The 15,556-nt window shown below is 39.8% G+C and overlaps 1 protein-coding gene across 14 annotated transcripts in view; it reads right to left on the bottom strand.

The window, feature by feature from the left end:
* obscnb (obscurin, cytoskeletal calmodulin and titin-interacting RhoGEF b) overlaps nt 1-15,556 on the bottom strand; it is a 196,347-nt gene that overhangs the window by 156,229 nt on the left and 24,562 nt on the right. For 13 of the 14 annotated variants that reach the window (XM_042109107.1, XM_042109123.1, XM_042109138.1 and 10 more), the window contains exons 11-16: nt 11,259-11,537; nt 9,137-9,415; nt 7,983-8,261; nt 7,253-7,531; nt 5,420-5,698; nt 5,054-5,329 (exon numbers count right to left, since the gene is read on the bottom strand). In XM_042109107.1, coding sequence (XP_041965041.1) covers nt 5,054-5,329; nt 5,420-5,698; nt 7,253-7,531; nt 7,983-8,261; nt 9,137-9,415; nt 11,259-11,537 — 1,671 coding nt within the window. The remainder of the gene's footprint in view (nt 1-5,053; nt 5,330-5,419; nt 5,699-7,252; nt 7,532-7,982; nt 8,262-9,136; nt 9,416-11,258; nt 11,538-15,556) is intronic. The other variant, XM_042109205.1, reaches the window with a different exon arrangement.

Genomic DNA, 15,556 nt, shown 5'->3' with positions numbered 1-15,556 from the left:
TGCTAACAATGCTAACCATGCTAACTAGCTACAGTGGGTAGGAGTCATAGTTGATGACAAGTAACAGTTACAATGGCTGAACAGTTAAAAAGTTCAGTAGTTTAAATGGTTAATTGTTTAACAGTGAAATATTGTAGTGAGGACTTATTTTGAAACAGTTTTTGGCAGAGGAAGCAGTTGAACAGGCTGTGTAGTCTTAATAGAGCCAGTTTGTATGCTTAAAGCCTGAGACAGTAGTTGAGTAGCTGGCAGTTGAGCCAGGTGGCCTGACCACCTGGCATAGGATTCTAATTGCTTAACGGCTCTATTGTGATGTCATCAGCCCATGTTAAGTCTATGGAGAAATTTTGAGTAGTTTTTAATTAATAGTTTAAAAAGTATAAAAGTTACAAAGCTGAAAAATACATAGCACTCTTGTCCTAAGTAAGACCTACGTAACATAGTTTGAATGAAGTTTCTACGTTAAACGGTTGAAGCTGCATTAAACTCGTTAGAAGAAGAATAAGAAGAAGCCTTGGAAGAACAGTACAGTGCATTTTCAGAGATGTACTCTGTTGGTCTGCTTAGTTTTACAGTGAATCCTACGTAAAGGTTTTTGAAAGGAGCTTCAGACTTTCTCTTGGGAAACTGTTAGGCCTAGTCATCTTCTCTAATGTAGCTGGCTAGACCATGTCATTGCCACACACACAAATGGGGGCAAAATTGGAAATGTGTCAGAGTGAATGCATTGTTGATTTGGTTAAAAAGTCACAGGTTATTATTATTATTGTTGTATTGATGCTACCGTAAAACTTCAAATAATCGCCGAGTCCCTAAGAGACGCCTGTCTCTTTTAAACGCCTGGCGTGGCTACAGGTTTGGGTTAAAGGCCGGTCTCCAGTAGAGGCCTGGTCTGTTTTTTAGTTTCGGGTTGTATTGAATCTTCTAAAACCCGTCAGATCGTCTGTTTAAAGATTCGCAATGACACGAAACCGTTACAGAAAGGAGGTTACAGCAGTGTGAATTAGATGTTGCACGTCGTTACAAGCCGTCGCAAAGCATTCACATGTCTGGTCACAGTTGCAAGGTTTTAGAATGTTGCATCAAGTTGCTGCTCATCTCGTTGCGAATCTTGGGTGTGATTTGGGCTTAAGTATGGCACAGACTGCGCACGTTATGATTAGATGGCATTAAAAGACTGCGGTGGGGAAAAGCTAGAGTTCCAAATTGTATAACTTTTTTCCCAATATGAACTATGCCTATATGTCCGACTTCGTCATCGTTCAATTCATCCCTTGTGTTTAAAATTTGCGGATAGGCCGATGGTAAGCTTGTTTTTATGCTGGCAACAAAACCAGAACGGTTCGTGAACGTTATTCTTTATTCTAAATGCCATGGCGATAAAGAGAAAGAAGTCAGAAAAGGAATTTACCTTAGACTAGGCTATATCAGAGCCCGTCTACGGACATTCTCTGGCTATATAATCTACTGAAATAGGTTTATGATGTAAAGTCAAGTGCGCTTCTAGGGACTGGTGTGTGCGCGCACAGTTTTTATTGATGAGTCAGAGTGGCAAGTGCTGCGCATAGTTGCAGTGGAATGTGGCTGCCCAGGGCATTATAAAACTTCTCACTCTTAGACCTACTCATACGGCGGTGAAATGGCGTATTTAGCTGTCTAAATTCGAATCATATGCTGGGGGCGAAATCGTCGGACATCCATGATTATTTTGTTATTCAGCACCCCTGGTCAAAAATATGTTCCCGCACGCCTGGAAGTAGGCTATGATTTGAATGTAGACTGTTGTCAAATTTGGCAAATACATAACGGGAGAAACAATATGGTTCATGCTCTCTCATGCTGTTTCATTCATGCCGAAAAGGAGGGAGAATGAAACATTAAGCACGTTCCACTTTTGCATAAATAATTCCTGAACGGTTTTGGTCAGGGCTGATAATGCAACTGTATTTGACAAAGGACCGATATAGGCTATTTGCTAGTGACAAAATATGAGCTTTCAGTGTGATACGATCTCTTTGTAGATTACGTTTAATTAAAACGTGGTTCATCTGTTCTGGCTATCCCCGCTATTTGGATCTTACTGTATCTCACTCAATGAACAACATCTCAACACTAAATGAATGATGATCCGTAATTGTCATCAGATAGCCTAGGTAGACATTCAGTGTGTTTGAAATAATTAATTCAATAATATTTTCCATCTTTGCAGAGGAAAAGTTTTGTGTAAAGGGAATTAAAGGCCTGTCTCATTTAGACGCCTGTCTCTAATACTAGCCGGTGCAGTTTGGCGATTCGGGAAAATAAAAGCCCGGGCTATTATTTGGAGTTTTACGGTATTCATAAATAATGAGCTGTAAAGTAACTCAGACAATTTTTTTAAAGGATATTGACTAATTATCGTTATCGTGAAAATCACAAAAAATAGAGATATTATTTTTTGTTTATATCGCCCACCCCTACTTTAGACTATTATTTGCCAAGGTATGCTCATGCATTTTGTAAAATGCCTATGGAAACTCCCCATAGGACTTTTTGTTATCCAAAGTGCATACTGACAATCAAATGCTTACTGCACATGAACCTCTTTGTGTAGAAGCATAATCCTGGTCTCAAATGAAAGGTAACACTTTGAGGTTTCTTGTGAACTATTTAGATTGTATGTCAGGTGTTCTGATATAGACTGACTACACAAAATATGGAATAATTACAAAAAAGTCTCTATTTTTGCATTTACTTTGTTGGTTCAATGAGTGTGTATAAGATAGACTATACATCTGTACAATTAATATTGGATAACACAACATGAAGATTCAATTTATATGGATTCTTGTGAATATTTCAGTACCCAATATGTTGCATCTACTTATTGTGCTGCAGCTACACTGCATTTTGGATCAAATTTAATTGAGACATAATAAGATTAATCTGAGAATGTAAAGCCAAAAGAGTCAAAACTTTGAAATGGTGTCTAATAGGGCTGGGACAACGCGTTGACGTAATCGATGACATCGACGCAAAAAATACGTTGATGCAAAATATGAGCGTCAATTCGTCAAGCATAACGTGTGCTGCTAAATATTTTTAATCTTACACACCTTCAGTGTTTCCCATACGTTGGCTAATCTGTGGCTGGGCACCACAAAATCAAAACCGGCCACCACACGTTGATGTTCTATGTTGTAGGCCTACTATTTAAATTAAAGATAAGATAAAATAATTTCATTGAGCTGCACTTTTTACTCACACAGCCTTTCTTCGCCCCGCCCGCTCTCGTAACGAGCCCGCTGCTCCTCCTCTGCATGTGCATTTAACAAAATATTCACGATTGTTGAAGGATTGTTGTTGCCACATAGAAGCACTGCATAGAACACAGGGGGCTAAATTGCTATTAAATCCGTCGTGGATCGTGACTATGCTGCGCAAATTTGTTAAAAACTGCTGCATTTAAGTTAAAGTAAACTCTGCTAAGGTCTTATCACAACATAACTTAGTACATTGAGGAGACTAAACTAAGTTACAGTATGCAATCAAGCAGTATCTCAAAGCTAACGTTAGAATACTGTTTGGATGTCAAGTTTAGCATGCTTACTTGCAGCTGCTTGTATTCGTTATTCATGCAGGGCTCATTTTATTGACTCTGAATGTTTGCAAAATCCCGATGTAAATGGAAAAGTGTTTTCCAAGACTCAAAAGTGTTTGTCCAAAGGAGAAGTACGAACCGTTATTTGAATTACCCCCTCTCCTTGCCCCACTCTCTCCCTCTGGGCCCTCTCTTCTCTTTTATTACACAATGCGCTCAGGGGTATGGCAATGAAGGTGTGGTCTTGGCGCATTATATAAATATTGCTATCTTACACTAAAAAGCATTACGCCACTGACCAAGAAACACCTGGTCTAAAGCAAAAGGTGCATATGAAGCACAGCTTAAGACGCACTGGTACGAGATTTTGTACTTGTCTGAGTTCTAGTTGCCTACAGAATACGTTTCAAAGTCCTGCTCCTGGGATACAAGGCCCTACACAATTATACCCCCACCTATCTCACTGATCTCCTGGAAGTTTACATCCCAGCCTGCTCACTGAGATCCTCCTCAGCAGGCCTACTGCATGTCCCTAATGTGAACCTCGGCACCCTGAGAGAGGGCTTTCAGCTACATCGCTACAAGATGGCTTATGGACTGACTGACTGACTTTTACTTTTATTTTCATTTTATGTGATTACTATAATTTGAGTTTTTTTTTTCTTTTCAATATTGTTACAGCCCTAGTCATGGGAATGTTTTGGGCGTAACATCCTTTAAACCAATGAAAGTGACATCTGAAAATCCCCTTTAAGAGCATGGAGCGCAACATCAAACAGCGTGCTGGTATTTTACACCTAACCTTGCTTTACTAGTGTGTGACTAGCAAAGTATCGCCCACATGCATCTGCACTCACCTATTATCTGAACTCATAGGCAAAGTGAAACTAACTTCATGGTGGTCTCATAGGCAACGACAAAACAGTTCTACACAGTTGTTTACTTTCACTATTGACTGACATAGAAAACATAGCCTGAAAAAAAGCAACACTTACCCCAATAATGTTTGAATGACTGAATCCTAATGATATTTATCCTGTAGACAAGTAGTTGCCTGTGACTCATAGCCCTGGTTGCTAAGGGCATTGTGACAGTGTGTCTGTGCTTTATATGCGCCTTTCACTTTAGACCAGGTTTTTTCGGTCAGTGGCGTAATGATTTTTAGTGGCTGTAAGATAGCGATTTTTAGATCATGCACCTGAACACACCTATTTTAAATGACACATCCGTGGGCACAATATTAAATTGAACTACAGCGTTTGGTGAAAAATGTATCACTGAATTGGGTGTAAGATAGAAACAAGCCTTGTGTTGCGCTTGGCACCAGGTTGTCCCAAGTGTACTGTAAGATTAAGCCCTATATTTAAAATGGAAGCTGCTGTATCAACCACTAAATCCAAAGTAATACAAGTTCTCATTTCAAATATTGGAAATATTGGAATTTGTTTTAAAAAGATACTGATTTTTACAAACCTTTCACAAGAACTTTGAAGTCCATCTTGTCATCAACAGTTTGACAAGTGTATGTACCACTGTCTTTGAGCTCAGCAGAGTTCACTGTCAGGATACAATGAAGACCTTCCTTCTTCAAGTCATATTTTCTACAATCCTTAAGCTCCACACCATCTCTGAACCATCTCACAATTGCATTTTCAGACATCAGTTCAGTGGACAGAATTATTTTCTCTGTTGCTTGTACCACAACTGCATCTTTGGTCACAGACTTTTTTTGGAATTTGGCAGAAGCCTCTATAAAATGCAGAGATGAAAACAGAAAAAGTTCTTGACTCCCAGCTATATCGTAAATATTTTGCAAACTTTTAAAAACGCATGCCATACCTGCTATGTGAATCTTGAACACTAGTTTCTCTTTCCCAGCCTCACAGATGTACTCCCCAGCATCCTTCTTCTCCACACTGTCCAACACCAGCTGACGTGTTTTACCCTTCATCTCCATGTGGACGGTTTTACTTGAGCTCAACAGATGACCATCCTTGTACCATTTGACCTCGGTTTTTGAGTTGGCCACTTCACAGCTCAGAGTAGCTTTCTGAGAGATTTCTGCTTTAACCTCCTTTTGGACAGACTCCTTGTTAGCAAAGCCAGCTTCTTGGATATCTGTGATAGAATGACAGAGCAATCAATGGTTGAGTATCTTTTTAAAACAAAATTGAAAATGAGAAAATTATTATTTTTTTGTTATTTATCTTTGGGTAAAAAAAAATGAATTTGATTTGATAATTCACTTTTTGTTGGAACATCCTATGTATATTTAACATATATATATACAATTTAGAACATAGAACTTATGAATAAAATACAATGTGCATTGCTGCTTTTTTGTATCACTGTATCACTGTGGTTGAATAACACTGGTTGAATATCTGTTAAAAAAAGTGGTTCTCAAACTGAACTCTTTCTAATGGTATGCAGGTGTCTCCGAGATGTCAAATCTATCTTTTACTGACAGGAACGACTGTCTGTCTATGTCTGTTATTAACATATCTATTGAACAGTTTGTTTGAATGATTTCAAACTCGGCAGGTGTCTTGCTACTGGAACGAGTGAGTGCAGCGCCAAGTATGACATTAGGATAAGAAATGCACAATATTTGTGATCTTTTCAATTCAAATTTCCTGAATTGTATCAAAAAATATTGTATAAACACACTGCAAAAACTGATTATCTTATAGCTAACCAAGTGTTATTAAGATGAAAAAATCTGGTTGGTATTATTTTCAAAGACCTATAAAGATCCTTACCTAGCGCTTTTTCGGAAAATCATTTGACTTAATTTAAGAAGAGTTTGACTTATTTTAAGATGTCTCGTCCTGAAAACACGCAATTTTTTCTGCCAGAGTGTTTAGTAAATTTGTCCTAAAAACAAGCAAATTTGTTTGCCAGTGTGTTGAGCAAATTTGTCTTGATAAGACTCCTTAAAATAAATCAAAATGATCTTTCGAGAGAGCGCTAGGTAAGTCTCTTAATACCAAATAGATTTTTTGATCTTAATATAAGATTAATAACACTTGGTTAGATTTTACCTTTTGCAGTGCACTGTTAACTACATATTTTTAATGGAATATCTACATGTATACTCATGAAAGCATATTTCCTGAAACCAAAATCCCTGTACAGTATTTCAATTCCTGTGTTTCTGCTAGTTCTACTTTCTACTTCTTAGCAAAGCCAATTGTTTTAGATTTCTGTGATAAAATGACAGAGCATACAATGGCCAAGTACATTTTAAAACCAAATTGGAGATGAGAAAATTACACTATATTTTATATTCATACATGGGAAAATATGTAAAATTCATTTAGATAATTTTTTGGTTGAACATCCTTTATCTATGTAAATGTAGCATTAAATGTTTCATAATTAAATGTAATGTCCATTAATGTTTTTTTCCCAGTCACAAATAATCTCAAACAAATGTCCTTGTTTATATTTTATTACTGATACAATTCAGGTTATTTGAATTGAAAAAAATGATTTTCCCTAATAAACACTGTTGGCTACAGATTTTGAGTGCAATATCTACATACTAGTAAAAGGCATATTAACCAAGGCACCAAAACTCCTGCATTTTGATATAGGCATGACCATGTTTCCACTATCAGGCAAGGCCAGTTGTGTTTCCACTGTAACGTTGCAAAACTCACTACATACCTGCTACGTGAATCTTGAACACTAGTTTCTCTTTCCCAGCCTCACAGATGTACTCCCCAGCATCTTTCTTCTCCACACTATCCAACACCAACTGACGCGTTTTACCCTTCATCTCCATGTGGACGGTTTTACTTGAGCTCAACAGATGACCATCCTTGTACCATTTGACTTCGGTCTTTGAGTTGGCCACTTCACAGGTAAGAGTAGCTTTTTGAGAAATGGCTGCTTTAACCACCTTTTGGACAGACTCCCTATTAGCAAAGCCAGTTTCTTGGATTTCTGAGACAGGATGACAGAACACACAATGGTTGAGTATCTTTTAAAAACAAAATTGGAAATGAAAAAATTATGCATTTTTTGGTATTTATCAATGGGTAAAAGAATTGAATTTAATTTGGTAATTCACTTTTCATGGAACAGCCTATAGTCATGTATGTTTAACATTAAAAACTTTAGAATATAATGCAGTGTGCTTTGCTGCTTTTTTCATTTCTAAGATTCGCCAACAAATGTCCTTGTTTATGAGGGAAAATCCATTTGAAATAACCTGAATTGTATCACAACACTGTTGACTACAGATATTGAATGGAATATCTACATACTGTACTCTTGAAAAGGCACATTTACTGCCGCCAAAACTCCTGTATTTCAATACCTGTGTTACTACTATTGGGAAGGCCTGTTGTGTTTCCACTGCACCAGCTGTAACGTTGCAAAACTCACTACATACCTGCTACGTGAATCTTGAACACTAGTTTCTCTTTCCCAGCCTCACAGATGTACTCCCCAGCATCCTTCTTCTCCACACTGTCCAACACCAACTGACACGTTTTACCCTTCATCTCCATGTGGACGGTTTTACTTGAGCTCAACAGATGACCATCCTTGTACCATTTGACTTCGGTCTTTGAGTTGGCCACTTCACAGCTCAGAGTAGCTTTCTGAGAGATTTCTGCTTTAACCTCCTTTTGGACAGACTCCTTGTTAGCAAAGCCAGTTTCCTGGATTTCTGTGATAGAATGACAGAGCAAAAAAATGGCTGAGTACCTTGTAAAAACAAAATTGGAAATGAGACAATTATTAATTCTTTGGCATTGATCAATGGGTTAAAATGTTGAATTTGATTTGATAATTCACTTTTCTTGGAGCAGCCTATATTTATGTATGTTTAACAATAAAAACTTCAGAATATAATGCGGTGTGCATTGCTGTTTTTTTTTTTTTTCTTTTTTTAAGAATCTCCAACAAATGTCCTTGTTTATGAGGGAAAATCCATTTGAAATAAGTAAGGGATAATGCCCGACGAGGTGTCCATTATCAGGAATAAATGGACCTCCGCTTCGCGTCGGACGGTTGCTTCGGCGAAGTCCCATTTATTTCTGATAATGGACGCATCGAAGGGCATTATCCCGTTTATACGATGGTCACTTACGAAATAAATAAATATGAAATCAATTATTAATACTAAATGAGTTTTATATCTAAAATCGTTAGTTTTTTCAGCTGTTTAGGCTACAGTTGATTCCACTGTTGGGAAGCCTGCCTCCAGGCTCAACCGTCGTCCTACTATTGTTGTTATAGTTACCATTCATAAGCATCGATATGGAACGGCGATTAAACTTTTTTTTACCAGATCTACTTCATAGGTGTAGTATATCACTTTTTAAACGACACCCTTTTCAACCTAGACCATGGTATAACCTGAATTATATCACAACACTGTTGACTGCAGATTTTGAATGGAATATCTACATACTGTACTCTTGAAAAGGCACATTTACTGCCGCCAAAACTGCTGTATTTCAAAACCTGTGTTACTACTATTGGGAAGGCCTGTTGCGTTTCCACTGCACCAGCTGTAACGTTGCAAAACTCACTACATACCTGCTACGTGAATCTCGAACACTAGTTTCTCTTTCCCAGCTTCACAGATGTACTCCCCAGCATCCTTCTTCTCCACACTGTCCAACACCAGCTGACGTGTTTTACCCTTCATCTCCATGTGGACTGTTTTACTTGAGCTCAATAGATGACCATCCTTGTACCATTTGACTTCGGTCTTTGAGTTGGCCACTTCACAGCTAAGAGTAGCTTTTTGAGAAATGGCTGCTTTAACCTCCTTTTGGACAGACTCCCTATTAGCAAAGCCAGTTTCTTGGATTTCTGAGACAGAATGACATAGCACACAATGGTTGAGTATCTTTTAAAAACAAAATTGGAAATGAGAAAATTATGCATTTTTTGGTATTTATCAATGGGTAAAAAAATTTAATTTGATTTGGTAATTCACTCTCCATGGAACAGCCTATAGTCATGTATGTTTAACATTAAAAACTTTAGAATATAATGCGGTGTGCTTTGCTGCTTTTTTCATTTCTAAGAATCTCCAACAAATGTCCTTGTTTATGAGGGAAAATCCATTTGAAATAACCTGAATTGTATCACAACACTATTGACTACAGATTTTGAATGGAATATCTACATACTGTACTCTTGAAAGGGCACATTTACTGCCGCCAAAACTCCTGTATTTCAATACCTGTGTTACTACTACTGGGAAGGCCTGTTGCGTTTCCACTGCACCAGCTGTAACGTTGCAAAACTCACTACATACCCATACCATAGCTGCTCGCTATTTTTCTCCTGCGATAGAGATGACGTTGGTTAGCTTTACTGCAAACTGCTTTTCACTCTCCTTAGAGAACGTTTACAATGTCAATGTCAAAACATAATGTTAAATAGAGATAACATCATGTTAAACTAAGTTAACTCTTAGTTATCTCCTTTGCAGCAGATCTAACGTGAACATTATGCGATCCATTTAATTGGGAACGCGTCTGCACTCACGAGAGGGAGAGAGAGCCACAGGTTCCAGCTGGCTTGTCATTGTTGATAATTGATATCTCCTTCTTATAAGAAACTTTTAAAAGGAAATCATGAAGGCAACAGTAGTTCCCACTACTGACCATTTAAAAACTGTGAGAGGGCCCAGCCATAGGTACAGCACTAGCTATAGCGGAGCAGGCAGAAGATCATTGAGAAATAAACGTGAATTAAAGCGACTGTCTTAAAGCGACAGTGCACAATTTATACATTTGTTAAACAGCATAAAATTTGCAGTATTTTTAAGCAATTCATATTTTAAAACAAATACTTTTCGTGGTGGTGGTGGTGGGGGGGGGGGGGGGGGGGGGTTGTTGTGTGGCCCGCCAGCTAATTTTCAAAACCCAATGTGGCCCTTGAGCCAAAAAGTTTGCCCACCCCTGCACTAGAGGGTGACAATTTCTCGTGACTCCCACGGGTCACGGTATTCCCGCAGGAGTCCCGCAGTACGGGACTTCACTGTTGGTAATGTGATAGGGACGAGATAGAGGATAGAAATAAACAGGAGCGGACGGGAGCCGGAAATTAAATTTACAAATGAGGTGAGTGTGCCCAAGGATTGCGAGACATTTCGTTTTAGAAAAGGTAACCACTTACAACTCACAATACATTTGTTGATTGGCCACTGCTAGCTGCAGAGTAGCCTATCAGAGCAAGACAAAGCAGCTGCCCTGTTCACAAGCCAATCAATCAGCGTCAGTATGCGGAAGGCAGCGAATCTTCTAACCTACCCAAAATCAATAAAATTGTGTTTTGAGTGTGAGAAGATCTCCGTTAGGAATTACATAATGAAATCGCCTAGGTCTGGGTAATGCATGTATAGTGTAGCCTATATTTCTGAGGCAACCTCAGTGATTTGACCGCGATTAACCAAACATGCTACAGAGGGGCAGAGTCTGATAACTTTAGACAACATAGGGAACGAAACGGGAGCAGGACGGGCTTCGGGAGTCTTTTTCTTGGGATTTTGCAGGACAGGATTTTTTTTGGGGGGGAGGGGGGCAGTCACGTGATCGGGATATGACGGGAGTATTTTCATGGGATTGGGATGGGAGCGACAATTGATTCCCGTGTCACCCTCTAGTTTCCACTGCACCAGCTGTAACGTTGCAAAACTACATACCTGCTACGTGAATCTTGAACACTAGTTTCTCTTTCCCAGCCTCACAGATGTACTCCCCAGCATCTTTCTTCTCCACACTATCCAACACCAACTGACGCGTTTTACCCTTCATCTCCATGTGGACGGTTTTACTTGAGCTCAACAGATGACCATTCTTGTACCATTTGACTTCGGTCTTTGAGTTGGACACGTCACAGCTCAGAGTAGCTTTTTGAGAAATGGCTGCTTTAACCTCCTTTTGGACAGACTCCTTGTTAGCGAAGCCAGTTTCTTGGATTTCTGTGACAGGATGGCAGAGCATACAAGTGAATATTACCAGATAGAGTCATTCAGGTCTCACAATTCCCATACATTTTGGTCTTAATTTTCTATTGTTTTATCATAAACACTCAAGTTGTAGAAATGTATTAGATGAGATCCCACACCTATTTTCAGAGGTCCACTCTGTCAGGTAAATGTCCACTCTGATTTCCGACAGGGTGGACGATGACAGGGTGAATGTTTTCACCTTCAGTTTATGTTTTTACTCACAAAAAACTGTCACTGGGTCACTATCTAGACTTGGTATAGAAGAGACTTTAGTATAGTTCTGAAATAGTATGTTATGAAAATATTGTATTCAAATAACTTCTGGCATATGTTAAAGCTTGGGCAAAGCAAGTAAGCATACAAAGACAATTTCCCACCAGTGATGAGAGAATAGAAAGTGTTTTCCTGATGTTAGTAGAGAGGATGGCCTCTTCTTAAAAAGGCAATTTTCCCAATATGACATGGTGGACAATCATTTCAGGGACACACAGAATCTCCTCTTTAGTAAATAAAAGCACTATTCTTATCATCAAATTATCAATGCACTCAAGTGGAGTAATATCTTGTTTAGCAAAACAATAATTTGAAAGCAAAACTTTTTGGATTTTGCCCGTTCAAACATGCCTATAGAAAAACCATATCCCAAATGCATGCTCGTAGGTAAGCCTACTTTAAAAATAGGATGATAGGGAAAAACATCATTCCAGCTAGTTAGCTGGCATCCGTTACACATTCAATAATGAATATCGAAAATTATATTATAATACATTAACCTATAATAAATGTGCAGTGAGCAGAATTTAGGCATGGCTACATATGACATTAACAGATTAAAATAATAATAATAATAAAATAGGCCTAAGCCTAACCACTATTTTGAGTTAAAGCTATATGTTTATTGTTAAGCCTATGAATAACTTCATGATAGAGAAGACAACCCATTTTGTAGAATGATGCATCATCATATGAAATTTGCAATAATGTGAGTCAAAAACAATCTCTGGTAGCCTATAAGTGATATCCATGCTCTGCCACTCATGGTCTGTTGCTGATCAAAGTCTATTACATAGCTTTGATTTAAAGCTATATGTTTGCGACTGTCATGAGGCAGAGGAGCTGTGATGCATCTGGCTCGCTCTGTGCCTGAGCTGTGTTTTTTTATCTTGCTTTTCATCAGCAATAAACATCAAAAAAAGGTTGGTTGTTGCGTCCATCATTTCCACAATACACAACGCAGAGTGATCAGGGAAGAGACGATCTCTGTTACACTGGTTTAATTAAATGTGGGAACGTTTTATTAAAACATGGGAACAATGTAGTTAAAACGCACAAACATTTATTTATTTCGTTCTCTTGTTATATTAATCGTGCACTTGTTTAATTAAACGTGCGCACAATGTATAGGCTATTTTTTCACCACCATGCCCCCTCCACGGCACCGTCCATGAACTCTTTGATTTAGCCTGGGAAAACCCAGACGAACTTCCGGCAAATTTGGGATTTTGCAACTGAGAAGGGTCTGGTGTCAACTGGGCTACTCTTGATTAGCATACGTTGTTGTGGCAGCAAAATACTCCCTCAACTGCTTGTTGCTGCCAGCATTTTTTCTTAAAGAAGCCCTATGCAGGTCTGGTTATTCCTTCACTGTTTCTGGGTTTTCGCCTGATTTGGGCTCGCAATTTTCACGACATAGCTCCCCCTGCAGCTTCGGGAGCAAGTGACTGCTACGCCAAACCCCCACTAGCTACCGAGCTAGCCATCAAGAAACCAAGCTAAACACATACAGGGGTCACAATAAAACGGTCGAGCAAACACATTGTTCAAGAGACTATCAAACCACATTACAAAAACGAAGTTCACTCAAGGGTAGGCTACTTACAATTTCAACAGCAACAAAGCCAAGTCGGTGTCTGTTTTGCAGTCTTCTTAGAAACTACAATCTGACTACATTTTCGAGACGCGATTGGATACTTCCGCTGAGTCACATCCGGATTTGTTCGGGAAAGTTGCATATTGCATATTTAGTTGCATATTGCATATTTAGAAAGTTGCATATTCGTTTTTTTCCGCGGAGAAGCACTAGGGGGAGACGAAGCACCCACCAAACGACCCAAAAAGTGTTGTAACCTGCATAATTAATGTAATTTTTGCTAAAATTGTTGCATAGGGATTCTTTAATAGAAAAAGTAGCCTGACAGACTTTTCCTGTTAAAAAAAGATGCCAAGTGTGAACATTTGAACACCATGAAGGTTTTATAGACTACAATCTTGGGCTATGCACATACTGCTCTATGAAAGGGAGTGCATCTAAGACAGGTGAGAAAACGTAAAATTTCCCATCACTGATACATCTATTGTATCTTGGGCATATCCTGGCAAGACATGGTGCCATGCCTTGTGTCAACCTTCCTAGCATGCTCAGTCAATGCAGACAAACTACTGGTTGCCCCCAACTGCTTTACGAGGACATCTACTTGAGAGACTTGAAGGTGTTCAACAGTGATTGAGTTCAGGTGGACTTTACGGCAAGCCACACAAAGAGGGACTCTGGCACAGCACCTCCAGGTACGGGAAGATAAACCGGGGCTCTAGAGCTCACATGCGACCAAGATTTTTAAGGGTGTGACAAATTTTTTTCCTAGGTCGCACTCAGTAGCGGAGTGGCAATCGGGAGAGTCGGGACTTTTCCCGATGGGCCTGACATTGAGCTGTTAGCCGTGAGTTTGCGTTCTTATTATCTACCGAGGGAATTCACGTGTGCCATCGTTATGACTATACATCCCCCCTTCATCTGACGCTGAGACAGCATGTGACGTCATTACCTCAGTTACTGCTCGACTTCAAACTCTGCAACACTACCAACTTTTCAGCAATATGTTAACTGCCACACCAGAGAGAATAAAACACTGGACTTGCTTTATGCAAATATTAAGGGTACCTACAGCTCTACTGCCCTTCCCCCACTGGGTAGATCTGACCATAGCCTGGTTTATCTTACCCCAACCTATACACCTGTTGTTAAGGAACAGCCTGTGACCGGAGTGTTAGGGAGTGGTCTCAGGAAGTGACTGAAACACTTCAAGATTGGGTTGTACTCTGTGAGCCCCATGGTGATGACATTAATTCCATGATTGCATAACTGAGTACATCAATTTCTGTGTGGATAACATCGTGCCTACCAGGACGGTGCGGTGCTTCCCTAACAACAAGCCATGGATAACCAGGGACCTAAAGGAGCTGCTTAACAGAAAGAAGAGGGCCTTCAGGGATGGGAACAGAGAGCTAATGAGGAGTGAGGAGTGTGCAGAAGGAATTGAAAATAAAGTTGAGGGAGAGCAAATAGGCATATAGGAGAAAGCTGGAGTAAGCTTCAGCAGAACAACATGAAGGATGTGTGGTTAGGAATGAAGACCATCACTGGGTTCAAAGCGAAAGGGGCCGAGGCTGAGGGAAACCTGAACAGAGCCAACAAGCTGAATGTGTTTTTTAACAGGTTCAGCACAGGACCCCCTGCTTCCCCCTCCCACTCAAGTCCACCACCCCTTCAGCTGCATCTTCACACCTCCTCGACCCTCCCGATCACCACCATGGACTGCAACACAGCGCCATTAGCAACCTCCTCTGCATCAGGAAATACAGGGCCCTCCTCTACCTCCCCCATTAGCCTGTCTGTTTCCAGCAGCCAGGTAAAGAAGCAGCTGGAGAGTCTGTGTCAGAGCAAAGCTGCAGGCCCAGATGGCATAAGCCCCAGGGCCCTGCCATGGGCCTGTGCAGAACTACTATGTGGGATTCTACAGTGCCTATTCAACACCAGCCTGTGCCAGGGCAAGGTTCCAGTGCTGTGGAAAACATCATGTATCCAGTGCCCAAGAAGTCTTCTCCATCCGTCCTCAATGATTACAGACCAGTGGCGTTAACATCCCACTGCATGAAAGTGCTGGAGAGACTGGTGCTGGCACACCTCAGTCCTAAGGTGGCCACCTCAATGG

The sequence above is a fragment of the Alosa sapidissima genome, chromosome 1 (assembly GCF_018492685.1).
Source record: "Alosa sapidissima isolate fAloSap1 chromosome 1, fAloSap1.pri, whole genome shotgun sequence".
Taxonomy (NCBI): domain Eukaryota; kingdom Metazoa; phylum Chordata; class Actinopteri; order Clupeiformes; family Clupeidae; genus Alosa; species Alosa sapidissima.
Note: the sequence above shows the minus strand (reverse complement) of the source record. Positions and strands in the feature narration are given on the sequence as shown.